Source organism: Rattus norvegicus, chromosome 9 (genome assembly GCF_036323735.1).
Source record: "Rattus norvegicus strain BN/NHsdMcwi chromosome 9, GRCr8, whole genome shotgun sequence".
Classification (NCBI taxonomy): domain Eukaryota; kingdom Metazoa; phylum Chordata; class Mammalia; order Rodentia; family Muridae; genus Rattus; species Rattus norvegicus.
In genome coordinates, this window is record NC_086027.1 from 68,477,218 (window position 1) to 68,490,759 (window position 13,542).

The 13,542-nt window shown below is 46.1% G+C and overlaps 1 protein-coding gene across 14 annotated transcripts in view; it reads left to right on the plus strand.

The window, feature by feature from the left end:
* Nucleotides 1–13,542, plus strand: part of Kiaa2012 (KIAA2012 homolog) — a 145,692-nt gene that overhangs the window by 23,759 nt on the left and 108,391 nt on the right. For 12 of the 14 annotated variants that reach the window (XM_063267617.1, XM_063267616.1, XM_063267614.1 and 9 more), the window contains 3 exon segments: nucleotides 4,137–4,296; nucleotides 7,359–7,514; nucleotides 12,679–12,809. In XM_063267617.1, coding sequence (XP_063123687.1) covers nucleotides 4,137–4,296; nucleotides 7,359–7,514; nucleotides 12,679–12,809 — 447 coding nt within the window. 14 annotated transcript variants of the gene reach the window in all.

A 13,542-nucleotide genomic window follows, 5' to 3' on the forward strand; every position in this document is an offset into this window, starting at 1 on the left:
ACTTCAAAATGTAAGAAAGTCTAGGAAAGGGATTCAGTTAACAACAACAACAAAAAATTGAAATGAATTGGAAGTCTGTTAATAAGCAGCAACAAGAAGTATTTCACAATTACCATAGTTCCCCATACCCTGAACAAGTCAAAGAAAACAAGGCTGACATTGTTGACCACCTACTGCAAGTCTAGAATACATTGTACACCTCAGCTTGTTACTCTTTCTGCTGAGCAAAATTAGTTGGGAAGTAATTAATTTGCCTAAGGACACATGCTCAGCAGGAATGGATCTCAGCACAGCTTTGCAGTCTGGCTGAGTGTGCTCTCCTCATTCCCACTCAAAGCTAGAAAAACTGAACCATGTTCACGGGTGCAAGGCAGGCAGGCTGGAGACAAGGAGGAAAGAGAGGAAGGAAATGCTCACCTTGCCAGAGCTGGACTTAGAAGGATACACTTCACTTCCATGATTTTATTCACAGCACCAGAAAGCCCTAAAACAGGACTGGCAAAATGACTCAGCCAGTGGACTCATTTCTCCAGAACCTGCAAGGTGGGAGCAGAGGACAAAGCTGTCCTTTGACTAAAACACATACACATACAAACTTGCATACAAACACACACACACACACATACACACACATATAGACACATATACACACATGCACACATGCAGACACACATACAGACACATGCACACACATATCAGACATATACATATACAAACATACACAGACACATTCACACAAAAATATACACATATGCACAAATGCATACACATACACACATGGACATGCACACATGCACATGCATAGTCACACATACATGCACACATACACAGGCACACATACATGCACACATACACAGGCACACATACATGCACACATACACAGGCACACATACATGCACACACATATACATATATGCAGGCACAGAGGCACACATGCACACACAGACACACATTTGTACACACACATACAGACACCTATACACACATACATACACATGCATACCCAGAGACATACATATACACATGAATTGAATACATGCACACACACACACACACACACACACACACACAAAAGCATGGTAGCTTAGGATTGAAATTGTACTCAGGAGCCTGGGAAAGAAAAGAGCTCAGATTCAAAGCCTACCTGGAGCACTTGAATGAAATCCCATCTCAAGACAAAAAGAGGGGGTTTGGTAGGAGGACTCTAGGAATAGAGCACTTACCTAGCATGTGAGAGACACTAGGGTCAGTCTACAGTATGAAATGGGCCCTAAAGGACAGGAATTATGTTCTTCTTGCCGATGAGGTTATATAACTTGGGTGGATGAAATGTGGCAGAGCAGGGAAGAGAAATGTGTTTTCACTTAGCTATTGATTTCCAAAGAGTATCTTTCTGGGACCTATGAAATCTAAATCTCTTAGGCCACGTGATTCTAAATATCATGAACTTCTCACTCCTTCTAACATGCTGTTAGCCCTACTTTGGAGAGGTTCAGAAAGGCTCAAAGACTTGCCCATGGTCATAAAGACCAGAGGCAGAATGAGCCTTGAACACTGACACCCTTGACCATTAATCTGGGCACAGACTGTCCCAAGCTTTCTCTTAAGCTCCTGCCCAATTCTGCTGGGCATTCTGGACCCACTTCATGTCTCCTGTCCATTATACAAGCTCAGCATGTGTGTAAGAGCGACGTGAAAGACTTCTCAGAGGTACAAAGGGCCTCACTGCCTGTGGAACTTAGGAGACATTGAACCTCTGATCTAACCGGCCCCATTACTCTTCAAACCTTGTCTTTTTGATATGTGAGCTAACATACTTTCTTCTCGTCGTGTTAACCATCGAGTTAGGTTTTACTGAATCCTAACAAGCGTGAACATGCTGGACTCCAGTCTTGCAGCTCTCACTCTCCAGGGCATTCGCTGAAGCGCCTGCTTCAAACCCTCTTTTGTTCTTCTGTTATCAAGCTGGCTCATGGAGCTAAGTCCGGGTCCATTGATGAGATCGTATGTTCTTGGAGAACAGGAGGCCTTGCAGTGAGGAGAAATTTAAAGCTCCGAGTTCTTTCTGACTCCAGGGGCAACAGGCTGAGCCTGCCTCACTCTGTGGTGGTTTAAATATAACCAAGGTTCCCACATGAGACACTTAATCCCCAAATGCAGTACTCAGATGTGAGACCTTTAAGTGATGATTTGAACATCAGGGGGTTCCACCTTCATGAATGGATTAATGGAGTTATCAACGACACCGGATTAATTACCAAGAATGTCAGCTTCTGACAAAAGACTGAGTTCAGCCCCTATCCCACCCCCACACCTAGCTGCCAAATGGAACGAGTGCATATATGCCTTCTGCCAAGGATGACAGAGCAAGAAGGCCTCACAGGATGACCTTGGACCTCTAGGACCTGCAGGAAACACACCTCTGTTCTTTTTGGTTTTGCTTTATTTGTTTGTTTGTTTGTTCTTTGAAACAGGGTTTCTCTGTGTAACACCGTCTCTGTAGACCAGGCTAGCCTCAGACTCAGAGATCCTCCTGCCTCTACCTCCAGAGTGCTGGGATTAAAGGTGTGCACACCATCAGCCAGCCAAACCTCTATTCTTTATCAACTACCCAAGCTCAGATTCTGTTACAGCAGTAGTGAACGGGCTAAGGTGCCCTCCATCTTCCCAGTCTGCTTTACGGCCCTGTGGGAACTGTTTACCTAAGGAGTAGTTGGTAAGCAAATGGTCTCCCTCACACCACTTCTAGATGGAACACTGCAGAACACATTCATGGGGCATCAATGAACACATGATGTGCAAATGTGTGTGTGTGTGTGTGAAAATCATTGATATAAATGGGATTAGAAATCAAAACTAATTATCTGGTGTGTAGATGGAAAATGCTAAAGAAATGGCTTAAGATATATCCTGAGCAGAATAGTCTGCCTTTTATTTTCCATGGTGATTACAAAGGCTTATATAGTTGTCAACTTTTATTAGACTAAAAAAATCTAAGCATGTTGCAGGTTAGATACAAACTATGCCTTCATTTAAAAAAAAATTAAGGGGACTGGGGAGATGACTCAGCCTTTTAGAGCATTTGTCTTTGGGCTCAATTCCTAGTACTCACATGGTGGCTGACAAGCATCTATAACTCCAAGTCCGGGGTACACAAGGCCCTTTTTGGATCTCTGCAGGCATCAGGCACACATACATACACTTACATACATGCAGGCAAAACACTTGTACATATAAAATAAGATAAATCTAAAACATTGATTTTAAGAGCCTGTATTCTAAGATCATGTCCAGCCATTAATCAGGGATGCCATGATCAATTAGCACTGTTTACCAGCATTTTTGTTATTCATAGGCCTTTTATCCCCTGGTTTCTCAAGACTGGGTTTCTTTGTGTAGCCCTGACTATCCTGGAACTCGCTCTATAGACCAGGCTGGCCTTGAACTCACAGAGCTCAGGGTGCCTCAGTCTCCCGAATGCTGGGATTAAAGGCATGTGCCACCAGCTATTCATGGGTTTAACGAATCATCTTCGGGAGTTCGTCCACCATTTAAAATCCATCCACCCTATAGGATTGCAGAGAGTTAAAGGCTCTGCATACAATAAAATCTCAGTCAAGCGTTGGCTGTTGTATATGTGTTCCCAGGTGTCTTGCACTGAGGGGCTGACTCTGGAAGGACAAGTCCCAGAAAATTCTCTCTAGCTGAAATGAAATGCAACACCATCAACTCTTCCAAATGCCAAGCTTCCTGTGAACACTGAGGAACACTGAGCGCCCAGGCTGCAGCACACATGCTTTCCCACTGCATCAGGGCCATTTAGAAGGGACTGACGCGATTTCCACAGCTAAACTAATTCTTCTGAGGTTTTACTCTTCCCTAATGCTCTAGCTCAAGGTGGAGTCTGGCTTTTGTCACTTCTCCTTCCCCTCTGACTGTGTATCTTCAGGGGCCTTTCAGGGCTCTGCTCGCTGGGCTCTTGGATTGTGTTTATTAACCAAAGCATTTGTTCTTGGTGCCTTCTGGCCCCTCCTGGGAGTCTCTGGATTGCTGATGAGTATTGGGCTAACCAGCCTGCATCAGTTGGAGTCTCAGGGCTCAGTGGCTGTGATGTTTTCTGATTGGTGTCCCCACAGAGGAAGCAGGACAGTGCCTGGAGACCTTACCTGTACTTCCGAAGCAAGCCAGAGAGCCAGACCCAACGGCAGATCCAGCCTGGGTATTCAGCCAAGAGATACCTCCGAGGCCTTTTGCGGACATGGCCCCCTGACACCATGTACAGACTCCAGTGTGCAGGTCGGTGGGAAAACGGGCTGGAGCGAATTCCAGTCTCCCCCGTGTCCCAATCTGATGTGAAGGTGTGTTTCCCATTGATGCCAGAAACACCAGGATTTAAGGTCCAGGTCTGCAAAGTCCCCAGGCCTCTATCTCAACTTGTGCCTTTTATCTGCCTGGACATTTGTGGAAGGAAGGGACACCTGAGTCCCTGATCACACTGTCCATCCTCTCCCGAATCCAGAGCTTGCTTCCCAGCCTACTCCAGGCCAAGGCCTTGGAGATCTTCATCTTAAAAACCACTGGTCACAAGACAAAACAAAAGGGGTTCTAACTACACAAAGTACTTCCTTGTCCAGGGTCAGCCAGAGAGAAGCAGAGCTGAGCCCAGAAAGCCGATACTTCTCACACCCACAGCACCACATTCTTCCCAGAACTCCCAAGTTCCCTGTCCGAGGTCATCTCAGGTCCTCTTAAAAAAAAAAAAACCCAAACCAGCAACTCTCCAGCACGATCCCTCCAGAGAGGGATGAACACCCCTCTGCCTGACGAACCCCAAACGCACCCTGCAAACTTACAGAAGCCTGAAGTGGGAATCTGGGTCTTCTGAGCCAGCACATTACACCCACACGAACAGCGAAACTCACAACATTTGGGACATATTTCTACTAAAAAGTATTTATTGTTTATCTGAAACTTAAACTTAATTGGACATCTTGTATTTTATTTGACAAACTACGTGGGAGAGATGGGTGGTAAGATGTGCCAGACCTCACTCGGCCTCTCTGCGGTTCCTTCAGCACCAACAGGACCAGAGGATTCTGGCTTGCTTCTTATTTTATAGTTTTACCTGGAAGAGGAAAGAAAACAGCTCCCTGCCCAGTAAGTGGTGGTTTGAAACAAGATGAGCCACGTGGCTTCTCTGGCAATTAGTTCTACTCTCAAGGCAGAGTCTCATGGTTACACGCAATTCTATTTACTTACCACTTAAGAGAAAGAGCTTCTCAACCAAAAAGGTATTATCACTGGATGGGACCAAGGCAGAGCAGTTACCATCCCAGCAGCCTCAAGAAAGGTAACCCCTTCAAAACAACAACAGACAGATCTTAGACCGTCGTAATGTAGTCTAGCATGTATGGTCTAAGAAACGGTACAGGTGGTTTGTGTTTGTGGGCCCCTTGCCACAGCTCCTCACTAAAGCCCCTCTTTAAAGTAGGCCCTCAAGTTGGAGGAGCCAAGCTGAGACTCCAGTGAGAAGCCACTGTCTCCACAGCTGTTACCTCTTCCCCTCAGGTTTCAGAACTCACTCACTGTTCAATGTCAGCAATATCCTCTAGTCCCCTCTTCCTGACTCTGTGATGAATCCCCACACTTCAAGCTTGTTTCCTTTCTCTTTCTTCCTTTCTAAAAGCGCTTTTTTTTCTTTTTTTCTCTTTTTACTTCAGTGTTTGTTTTGTTTTTGGAGATAGGTTTTCCCTGGTTGGCCTGAAAATCAATGCAAAACCAGGCTAGCCTCAACCTCATAGACATCCTCCTGCTTCAGCCCGAGTGCTGGGATTAAAAGGCATGAGGCCACCATGCCAGCTTTAAAGGGTTTTTTTCTTTTCTTTTTTTTTTTTTTTTTTTTTTTTTTTTTGGAGCTGGGGACCGAACCCAGGGCCTTGAGCTTGCTAGGCAAACGCTCTACCACTGAGCTAAATCCCCTACCCCTAAAGGGTTTTTAAATCAATGTTTATTTTAGTATACAGAGTAACCAGTTTCATCAGGACACCTTCATTCATACATCATTAGGGCTGTGGTTCCCAACCTTCCTCATGCTGAGATCCTTTAATACAGTTCCTCATTTTGTGGTGACCCCCAACCATAAAAATATCTCATTGCTATTTCATAACTATCTTTGCTACTGTTGTGAGTAGTGATATAAATATCTGATATGCAGGATATCTGATGTGCGACTCCTGTGGAAGAACAACCGTTCAATACCTCCAAAAGGGCCGCAACCTGCAGGTTGAGAACCATACATAAGAGTGTGCTCTAATTCCTCCTGTCTGACTGCTCCTCACACATCTGTCTTTGCAGTCAGTCCTCTTTCTGCCTTACTACATGGACCCATTGCTCTCTCTCTAATTTCCACCCCCTTAAGATATCTTCTTGCCCTCTCATGATGCCCTTTGTAGTTTCATAATTTACGTGCATGTGCGTGTGCACAGAAACAGATACACATATACCTAAAAATTTTAATCTAGACTGCGTACACAAGCCCGAATCTTCTATAAAGTCTTAAAAAAAAAAAAAAAACAATTCCAGCCACTACTGAGCTTCTGGCCTTCTAACCTAACATCACACTGACACTCAGAGCTGTAGGGCTGAGTACAGAGCTCCATCTCTCCAAACTGCCATGAGGAATCCATGTCCAGTTCTCCTGCATCTCCCCGGTGGCCTAGCAGAGAGTCAGCCCTCGGTAAGCCTTCAAGAAGTACTGCAGGGCTGGAGAAATGGCTCAGCGGTTAGAAGCACTGACTGCTCTTCCAGAGGTCCTGAGTTCAATTCCCAGCAACCACATGGTGGCTCACAGTCATCTGTAATGAGATCCGATGCCCTCTTCTGGTGAAGAAAGTGACAGGGTACACTCACATACATAAAAATAAATAAATCTTTAAAAAAAAAAGAAGTACTGCAGGTCGGGTAGACTAGATTCAGACGGCTTCTGAGCGAGGCAGCCAGAGCAAGCAAGCCCTGCCTACTGTGGTTAGATCTCTCTTTCTGAAGCCAAGCAAGCCTCCTGGTGAACACGGGGAAGCAGCCCCAGGTTTGGTTTTCCTTTGTTTTTTTCCCAACATGGATCTAGTTCTTGGGAATGGTAAAGTAGGACAAAGCGCCCACGTGGCACCAGAAACACCCAAGGCACATGAGAGAACTTGCACGCGTTCTCTCTGGGCTTGCTAACCCCTCTCATCTTCCAGTTGTCCACTTTAACATCTGTTCAAAGCTAGGACTACTGCAAGTTGGGGAACTCCCAGTCTTTCCAGAACCCTAGGTTGGTGACCATGCTTGACACCAGTAACTCCTGACCTGCCCCTCAGGACACATCAAGGACGCTGTGCTGCTCCAGGTTAGTCAGCTTGGGATACCCAAGAATCTCAGGCCACAACAGGATCTTTCAGGTGTACCCCCAAAATACCATCTCCTGCCTGTCATCCCTTCGTTTTGGATTCAGCAGCGATCATCTTATGCACAAGGTACCTGTTGATTTTTTTTAATTTTTCATGTACGTGTGTATGATGAGATGTGCGTGTGCATATGCGTGTTTGATTGTGTGGGGGCACGAGTGTGTGGGTATGGATGTTCATGCACATGTGTGTGTGTGCATGTGTGCTGAGGCCTGAGGCTAATGTTGGCTATCACTCTACATGGCTTTTCCACTGTATCCATTGAAGCAAGTCTCTCAATCAAACCCAAAGCTCACTGAATTGGTAGTCTTGCTAACCAGCTTGCCTTGGGGATCCCCTGTCTTAAGCCTCTGAAGTTGGACTCTAAGCAGACTGCTATACCCACACAGCTTTTTAAGTGAGTTCTGGGAATTCGAACTCTGGTCTTGACATGCCTGGCACTTTAACCACTGAGCCATCTCCCCAGCCCCTACCTGTTGCTTTCACAATCAGTTTAGTTCATAGATACTTGGATTAGTTTTAACAGCTTAAGATAAAGTTTTCAAAAGCACTTGGGAGGCAGAGGCAGGTGGATCTCTGAGTTCACGGACAGCCCGGTCAGAGTTCCAGGATAGCCAGGGATACACAGAGAAAACCTGTCTTACAAAACCAAAATAAAATAAAGGCTCACAGAGTAAAATCCAGGAGATCTGGTCCCATCGTCTTCATTTGTAAGACAAGGGCCTCAGTCTGGATATCCAGTAGATTGGCCATTAATCATATATGTCTAGTGAGTGCTTGAAATGTAGCTACTGCAACTGTGAAACAGAGTTTTTAATTAATTTTGATCTATTTACATATAAATAGCATGTAGCTAGTGGCTACTACACTGAACAACATAGCTATAGATTTTAGTGTTCAGATTTCTGAAGTTTGTTCTATTCTAATATTCTCTTACCTTTGTTAGTTGGTTGGGTTTTTTGAGACAGGGTCTCACTATGCAGCCCAGGATAACCTAAAACTCACAGTCCCCTCCCTCAGCTTTCTAAATGCTAGCGTTAGAGATGTGTGTCACCATCTAACATTCTTTAATCTTGTGATTTTTGTGACAATGCTTTAAAAATTCACAACTTTAGAAGCATGAATCTGTTTTGCTAAGTCTCTCCTTTGATTTGTGGGATGAAAGACCTTGAGCAAGTCAGCTAACCTCTTTGAGTTGAGCCTCCATTTGTCTATCTGTATAATGGGCATATTAAAACCACTCAGCACTACACAGAAAAATAACCGTGCTCTGCCTGTAAACTGTTCAGCAGCGTGGAGACTTCACCTGCTAATGCTTTTCTTGGGAACGTGTGTCACCGGAAGAGCAGTTAAGAGATTGCAAGAGGTAGCTCAGAACAGAGCTTAGCATCAATAAAGGTATTTTTCTGAAATCCAAAAGGATATTTCCAGAAACAATGGCAACATCAGATCCAGCTCTCTCCTTGGGAGAAGATCTTGTCCAGATTAGTAGGGGGAGTGTGGAACATGGCAGGTCCTCAGAGGCTGGAGCCACCAAGCACTCCAACACACAGTCACTGGAACCTAGACTCTAGTGCCACTGAACCTTGGTCAGAACCTGTCCCACATGTAGTTTGTCTATATAAAACACAGTGATCCATCAACCGTCTTTCTCATTAGATGTTTATACTTTTGTTTATAGCATAGTCTCTCTGTGCTTTATTAACATGGGTGGAAATTCCATAAAGCAGTAGATTCTGGAACATGGATGAAATCATGTTTCTGGACAATCAATCCATGTTCTGGGGACTGGAACCCACCTAAGTAATGTCATGTGGGACTGACTCTGTCATTCCCTGGTGGAGGGCTACCTCATCGGTCTTATGAAGTCTCTCCTCATAGCCCTACTGGTAGCCTGGGATTCTGACGCTCTGGGACCCAAAACAGTGGGCAGGGAATGGCAGCACCTTCACTGGGGAGGGGTCTCAAGACTTCAGAACTGTGGGATCTGTGACTTCACTGACACCATCTACCATGGAGCTGTTACCATCAGCAGAAAATAGAGACAAGGTGGACTAGGACGTGTGGGATAGCACGAGATTGAAAGCCATATAATGTCTCTGGGCCTCAGTTTCCTCATTTATAAAATGGAGAGCATACCACAGGTACTTCAGAGGACTGTGTGTGGGAGTTCAAGGCGATGGTGCGGCCCCGATATAGCAAGTGCTCAATAAATGTTAATTACAGACCTCCCTAGATTTTTTTTTTTTCAGCGTAATTGCTAATTGCGGTACCCAATTGCCTGTGATCACGGGAAAAAGAAGGGGAAAAAAATCAATGTTAAAGAACTATACAGCTCTCAGAAGCTGACATTTGGACCCCAATGGTTTCGTTGGTTTTAACTTCATTCCCCTTAGCATCCCGCTGACGGCCTTTTCTTTTTTCAGACTGTACAGGAAAAGTTCTGGCTGTACAGCTCAGATCCCCAACAATGAACTGTTACCAAAGCTCTGCTCCCTGCTTCCTCAGTTTACTCAGCTATAAAATGGGACCAATGGTGTCTGCAGTCTTTCCCCTGTGTGCTTTTGTGAAAAAAAAATCTCAGGAAGGCTGGGGAGATGGCTCGGTAAGGGCACTCGCTGTGACAGCAGGAGGACCTAAAATTCAACCCCCCAGCACCCATCTGAAAGCTAAGTAGAGAACTTGGAACTAAAGTGGTTAGGAATGGAGGCCAATAAAAAACCCAGGGCTTGCTGGCCAGTTAGCCCAACCAAGATGGTGAGTGTCTGGGCTTTGGTTTCATTACTGTGAAGAGACACTGTGACCAAGCAGCTCTTATAAAGGACAAGATTTAACTGGGGCTGCCTTACAGTTTCAGAGGTTCAGTCCATTATCATCATGGTGGGAAGCATGTCAAAGTGCAGGCAGACACGGTGCTGGAGGAGCTAAGGATTCTACATCTTGATCTGAAGGCAGCCAGGAGAAGACTCTCCTTCCACACTGGGTGGAGCTTGAGCACTGGGCACCCTCAGAGCCTGCATACACAGTGACACTTCCTCCAACAAGGCCGTTTTTCCCATGGGCCAGGCGTATTCAAACCACCACAGTGAGCGTCTAGATCAGCGGAGAGCCTGTTCAAAAACTAAGGTGATAAAGGGTCCAGATTTAAAGTGCAGCCCTTTAATCCTAGCACTGGTGAGACAGAGGCAAGAGGATATTTGTAAGTTCAAGGCCAGCCTAGCAAGCTCCAGAACAGCCAGGGTTATGGGAGACACACTATCTAAAAAAATAAAAAAAATTAAAATTTAGCAAAAAAAAAAAAAGGATTGGTAGAAGACTCTTGGAATCCTCTCCACTTTCCATGCCCAGATGAGGGGGCGGGGTGGGGAAGGGAGAGAAGGGGAAAGGGGAGGGGAGGGGAACAGAGAAACTGTAGGGGAGGGGCAGGGATGGTCCCAGTCCATATTTGAAGTACAGAGACCTAGCTTTGGTCTCCTAATTAAAATGTCTAGTGCTTTTCTTGCAAACCTAGTCCTGTGGAGCTTTAACTAATGAGCCAGATGATGCTGTGTAGTGAAAAATGTTGCCCTCACATAGATTGAGTCACACATTCAATCTCACTGTGATACAGTCAAAGAGTAATGACCTACAAATACCCTCTACCACAGTGCCCCTGCCCACCTTACGCTCTCTGACGTACACAGCTGCTGAGTGATCATCAGTCTGGCTGGACTTCCACTTCCTCCACCCTCAGAAGTGTATCCAATTCCCAGTGAATCTGACTAGGAAAGATAGATCTGTAGTCTGGTTTAGAATCAAAAGGTCATTCTAGAATGCCCCCAAAGCTCTTTAGTGCTATAGACTCGGTATGGAGTTAAGGTCCTTTTGTGGATGAGCTCTGGGCTATCTATCAAGTTCCCTGGGTTTTTTGACTTTTGAACTTGAACCGGAGCTTGTGTCTTGTCTCTGGATACTTCCAGCATCTCTTCAAATCAAAGCACCCTTCGGGCAAAGGAAGGGGGTGGGGAGAGCTGCACCCCCGCCGCCCCAGGCCAAAGATACCAAGGATGCGAGTGGTGAAGGCAGGTGAGGCTGGCTGTGGAGGAACACAGGAAGTCCCAGATGCCCAGTTCTCCACCTCACACAGGCACCTGGAGGTTTCCACAGACCCACATTGTTCCACAGCGCTGCATGCTGGGAATGGAGGCAGAGCTGCATGCTGGGAGGGGAGGTGTTGCCGCAGCTTGGCTCCTAATGAGGAAGGCCTGCCAGACTCTTTCAGCAATAAATCTACCTTGAGTAGGTGATGAAAATAGCGGCGGGACCCTTTAAACCATCGGAGAAAGATTTGTTAACTAGGCCACAGTCATCTGTTGATTCAGATCCTTCCTGCAGGCTGCAGACAGGATGAATCCAGAGCGAGGCAGCAGTCTTACCTCCCTGCCTTCTGACAGAGGTCTTCCCCAAGTAAACCACCAGGAGACACCCAGAAACCCTAAGGACAGGTTTCCATTCAGCATCCCCGTGGCAGAAGGTCAGGGCTGCTGGTCACGACACACAGTCGCACCTTCACCACTCTGGATCCCTTGTACTTTACCATAGAATGGTCACTGTCATGATCTGGATCTGAGGCCCAGCCAACTCTGTAAGGAAGTGAAGGCAAGAAATTGGGATCCCTATTTTTTTTTTTTTTTAATATATGTTGCTCTGGGGATCAATCCAGGGCTTTGTGCATATTTTTTTAATTTTATTTTTCTTGGATATTATGCATTTACATTTCAAATGTTATCCCTTCCCCCCCCCCTCTCCCATACCCCTCTCCCTTCCCCCTGCTTCTATGAGGATGCTCCTTCTCCCTCCCATCCACTCCAACCTCACCCCCCTGGCATTCCCCTACACTGGGGAAAGGAGCCTTCACAGGACCAAGGGCTTCTCTTCCCGTAGATGCAGGACAATGCCACCCTCTGCCACCTATGTGACTGGAGCCATGGGTCCCCCTCCACGTGTACTCACTCATTGGTTGGTGGGGATTCCCATCTTACAAGTGAGGGAACATTATCTGAGAAGCCAAGCTTCCGCCTTGAATCTCCTGACAGCCAGGGCAGCCCTGTGTCTCCCAGTTCCATGGAGGCAGAAGGTGAGGGAGCAAGAGAAACAAGTGCCTGGGCCACCATTGCTCAGAACAGCCAGAAGGAAAGAGCCACAACATCATGCCATGTCTGAGGTCCCAGCTGACCCACTGTCACCTTTGCAGGTCTGGATGAAGGGGAAATTGGTACACACATGGACCAGGGTTCTGTTGCTCAGAACCACAGCAATCGGGAGAGTCACTACCTGATGTCACTCAGGAAGCAGCCATGGCCGGAAGATGAAACCCCGGCCGAGGTAGTTTCTGTGAGGGTTCCCTCTGCTCTTCATGACTTTAGGGGAGATTCTCTCTCCCTTCATTGTTTCTTGGAACTCTCCAGAAATAAGAATGGTATTTTGACTTCGAATATTGTCTCCTAAACTGTCACTCAAGAAACCCGGACACTGCCAAGTGCTCCTTTTAAAGTTGGGCTTTGGGGTTGGGGATTTAGCTCAGTGGTAGAGCGCTTGCCTAGCAAGTGCAAGGCCCTGGGTTCGGTCCCAGCTCCGGAAAAAAAAAAAAAAAAAAAAAAAGATCCTGAGGCCACTTTAACTCTGTCTAACTCCTGGTTTCCCAAATTGCTGAACCAGATTCTCCTTGATCCCCACCCCACAGACAACTGTGGTCTGCCTAGGAAGAAGGAAACTCCTAAGCTTAGACTAAGAACTTAACTTCCAGCCTGAATGAACTCCTGTACAGGATAGAGTTGTGAGTTAAAATGTAGAAGTGCTTTCTAGACTCCAAGGCACTCTCTCTCTCTCTCTCTCTCAGGGGAGGGAGGATAGGAAGGGATCAGTGAGGGGTGGGGTGAGAGAGAGATGTGTGTGTGCTGCCTCTGTTGATAGTTTCTCAGAGCCACACAGACAGTATCTACTCCTATCTTAATAATCTTGTTTGGCTCCAGGAGTTCACATGCCTAGGAGAGCAGAACCACGGGGAAGAGCCCCACTACAGATGGGGAAAGAGGGAATTTTATGGCATAAAGACCTT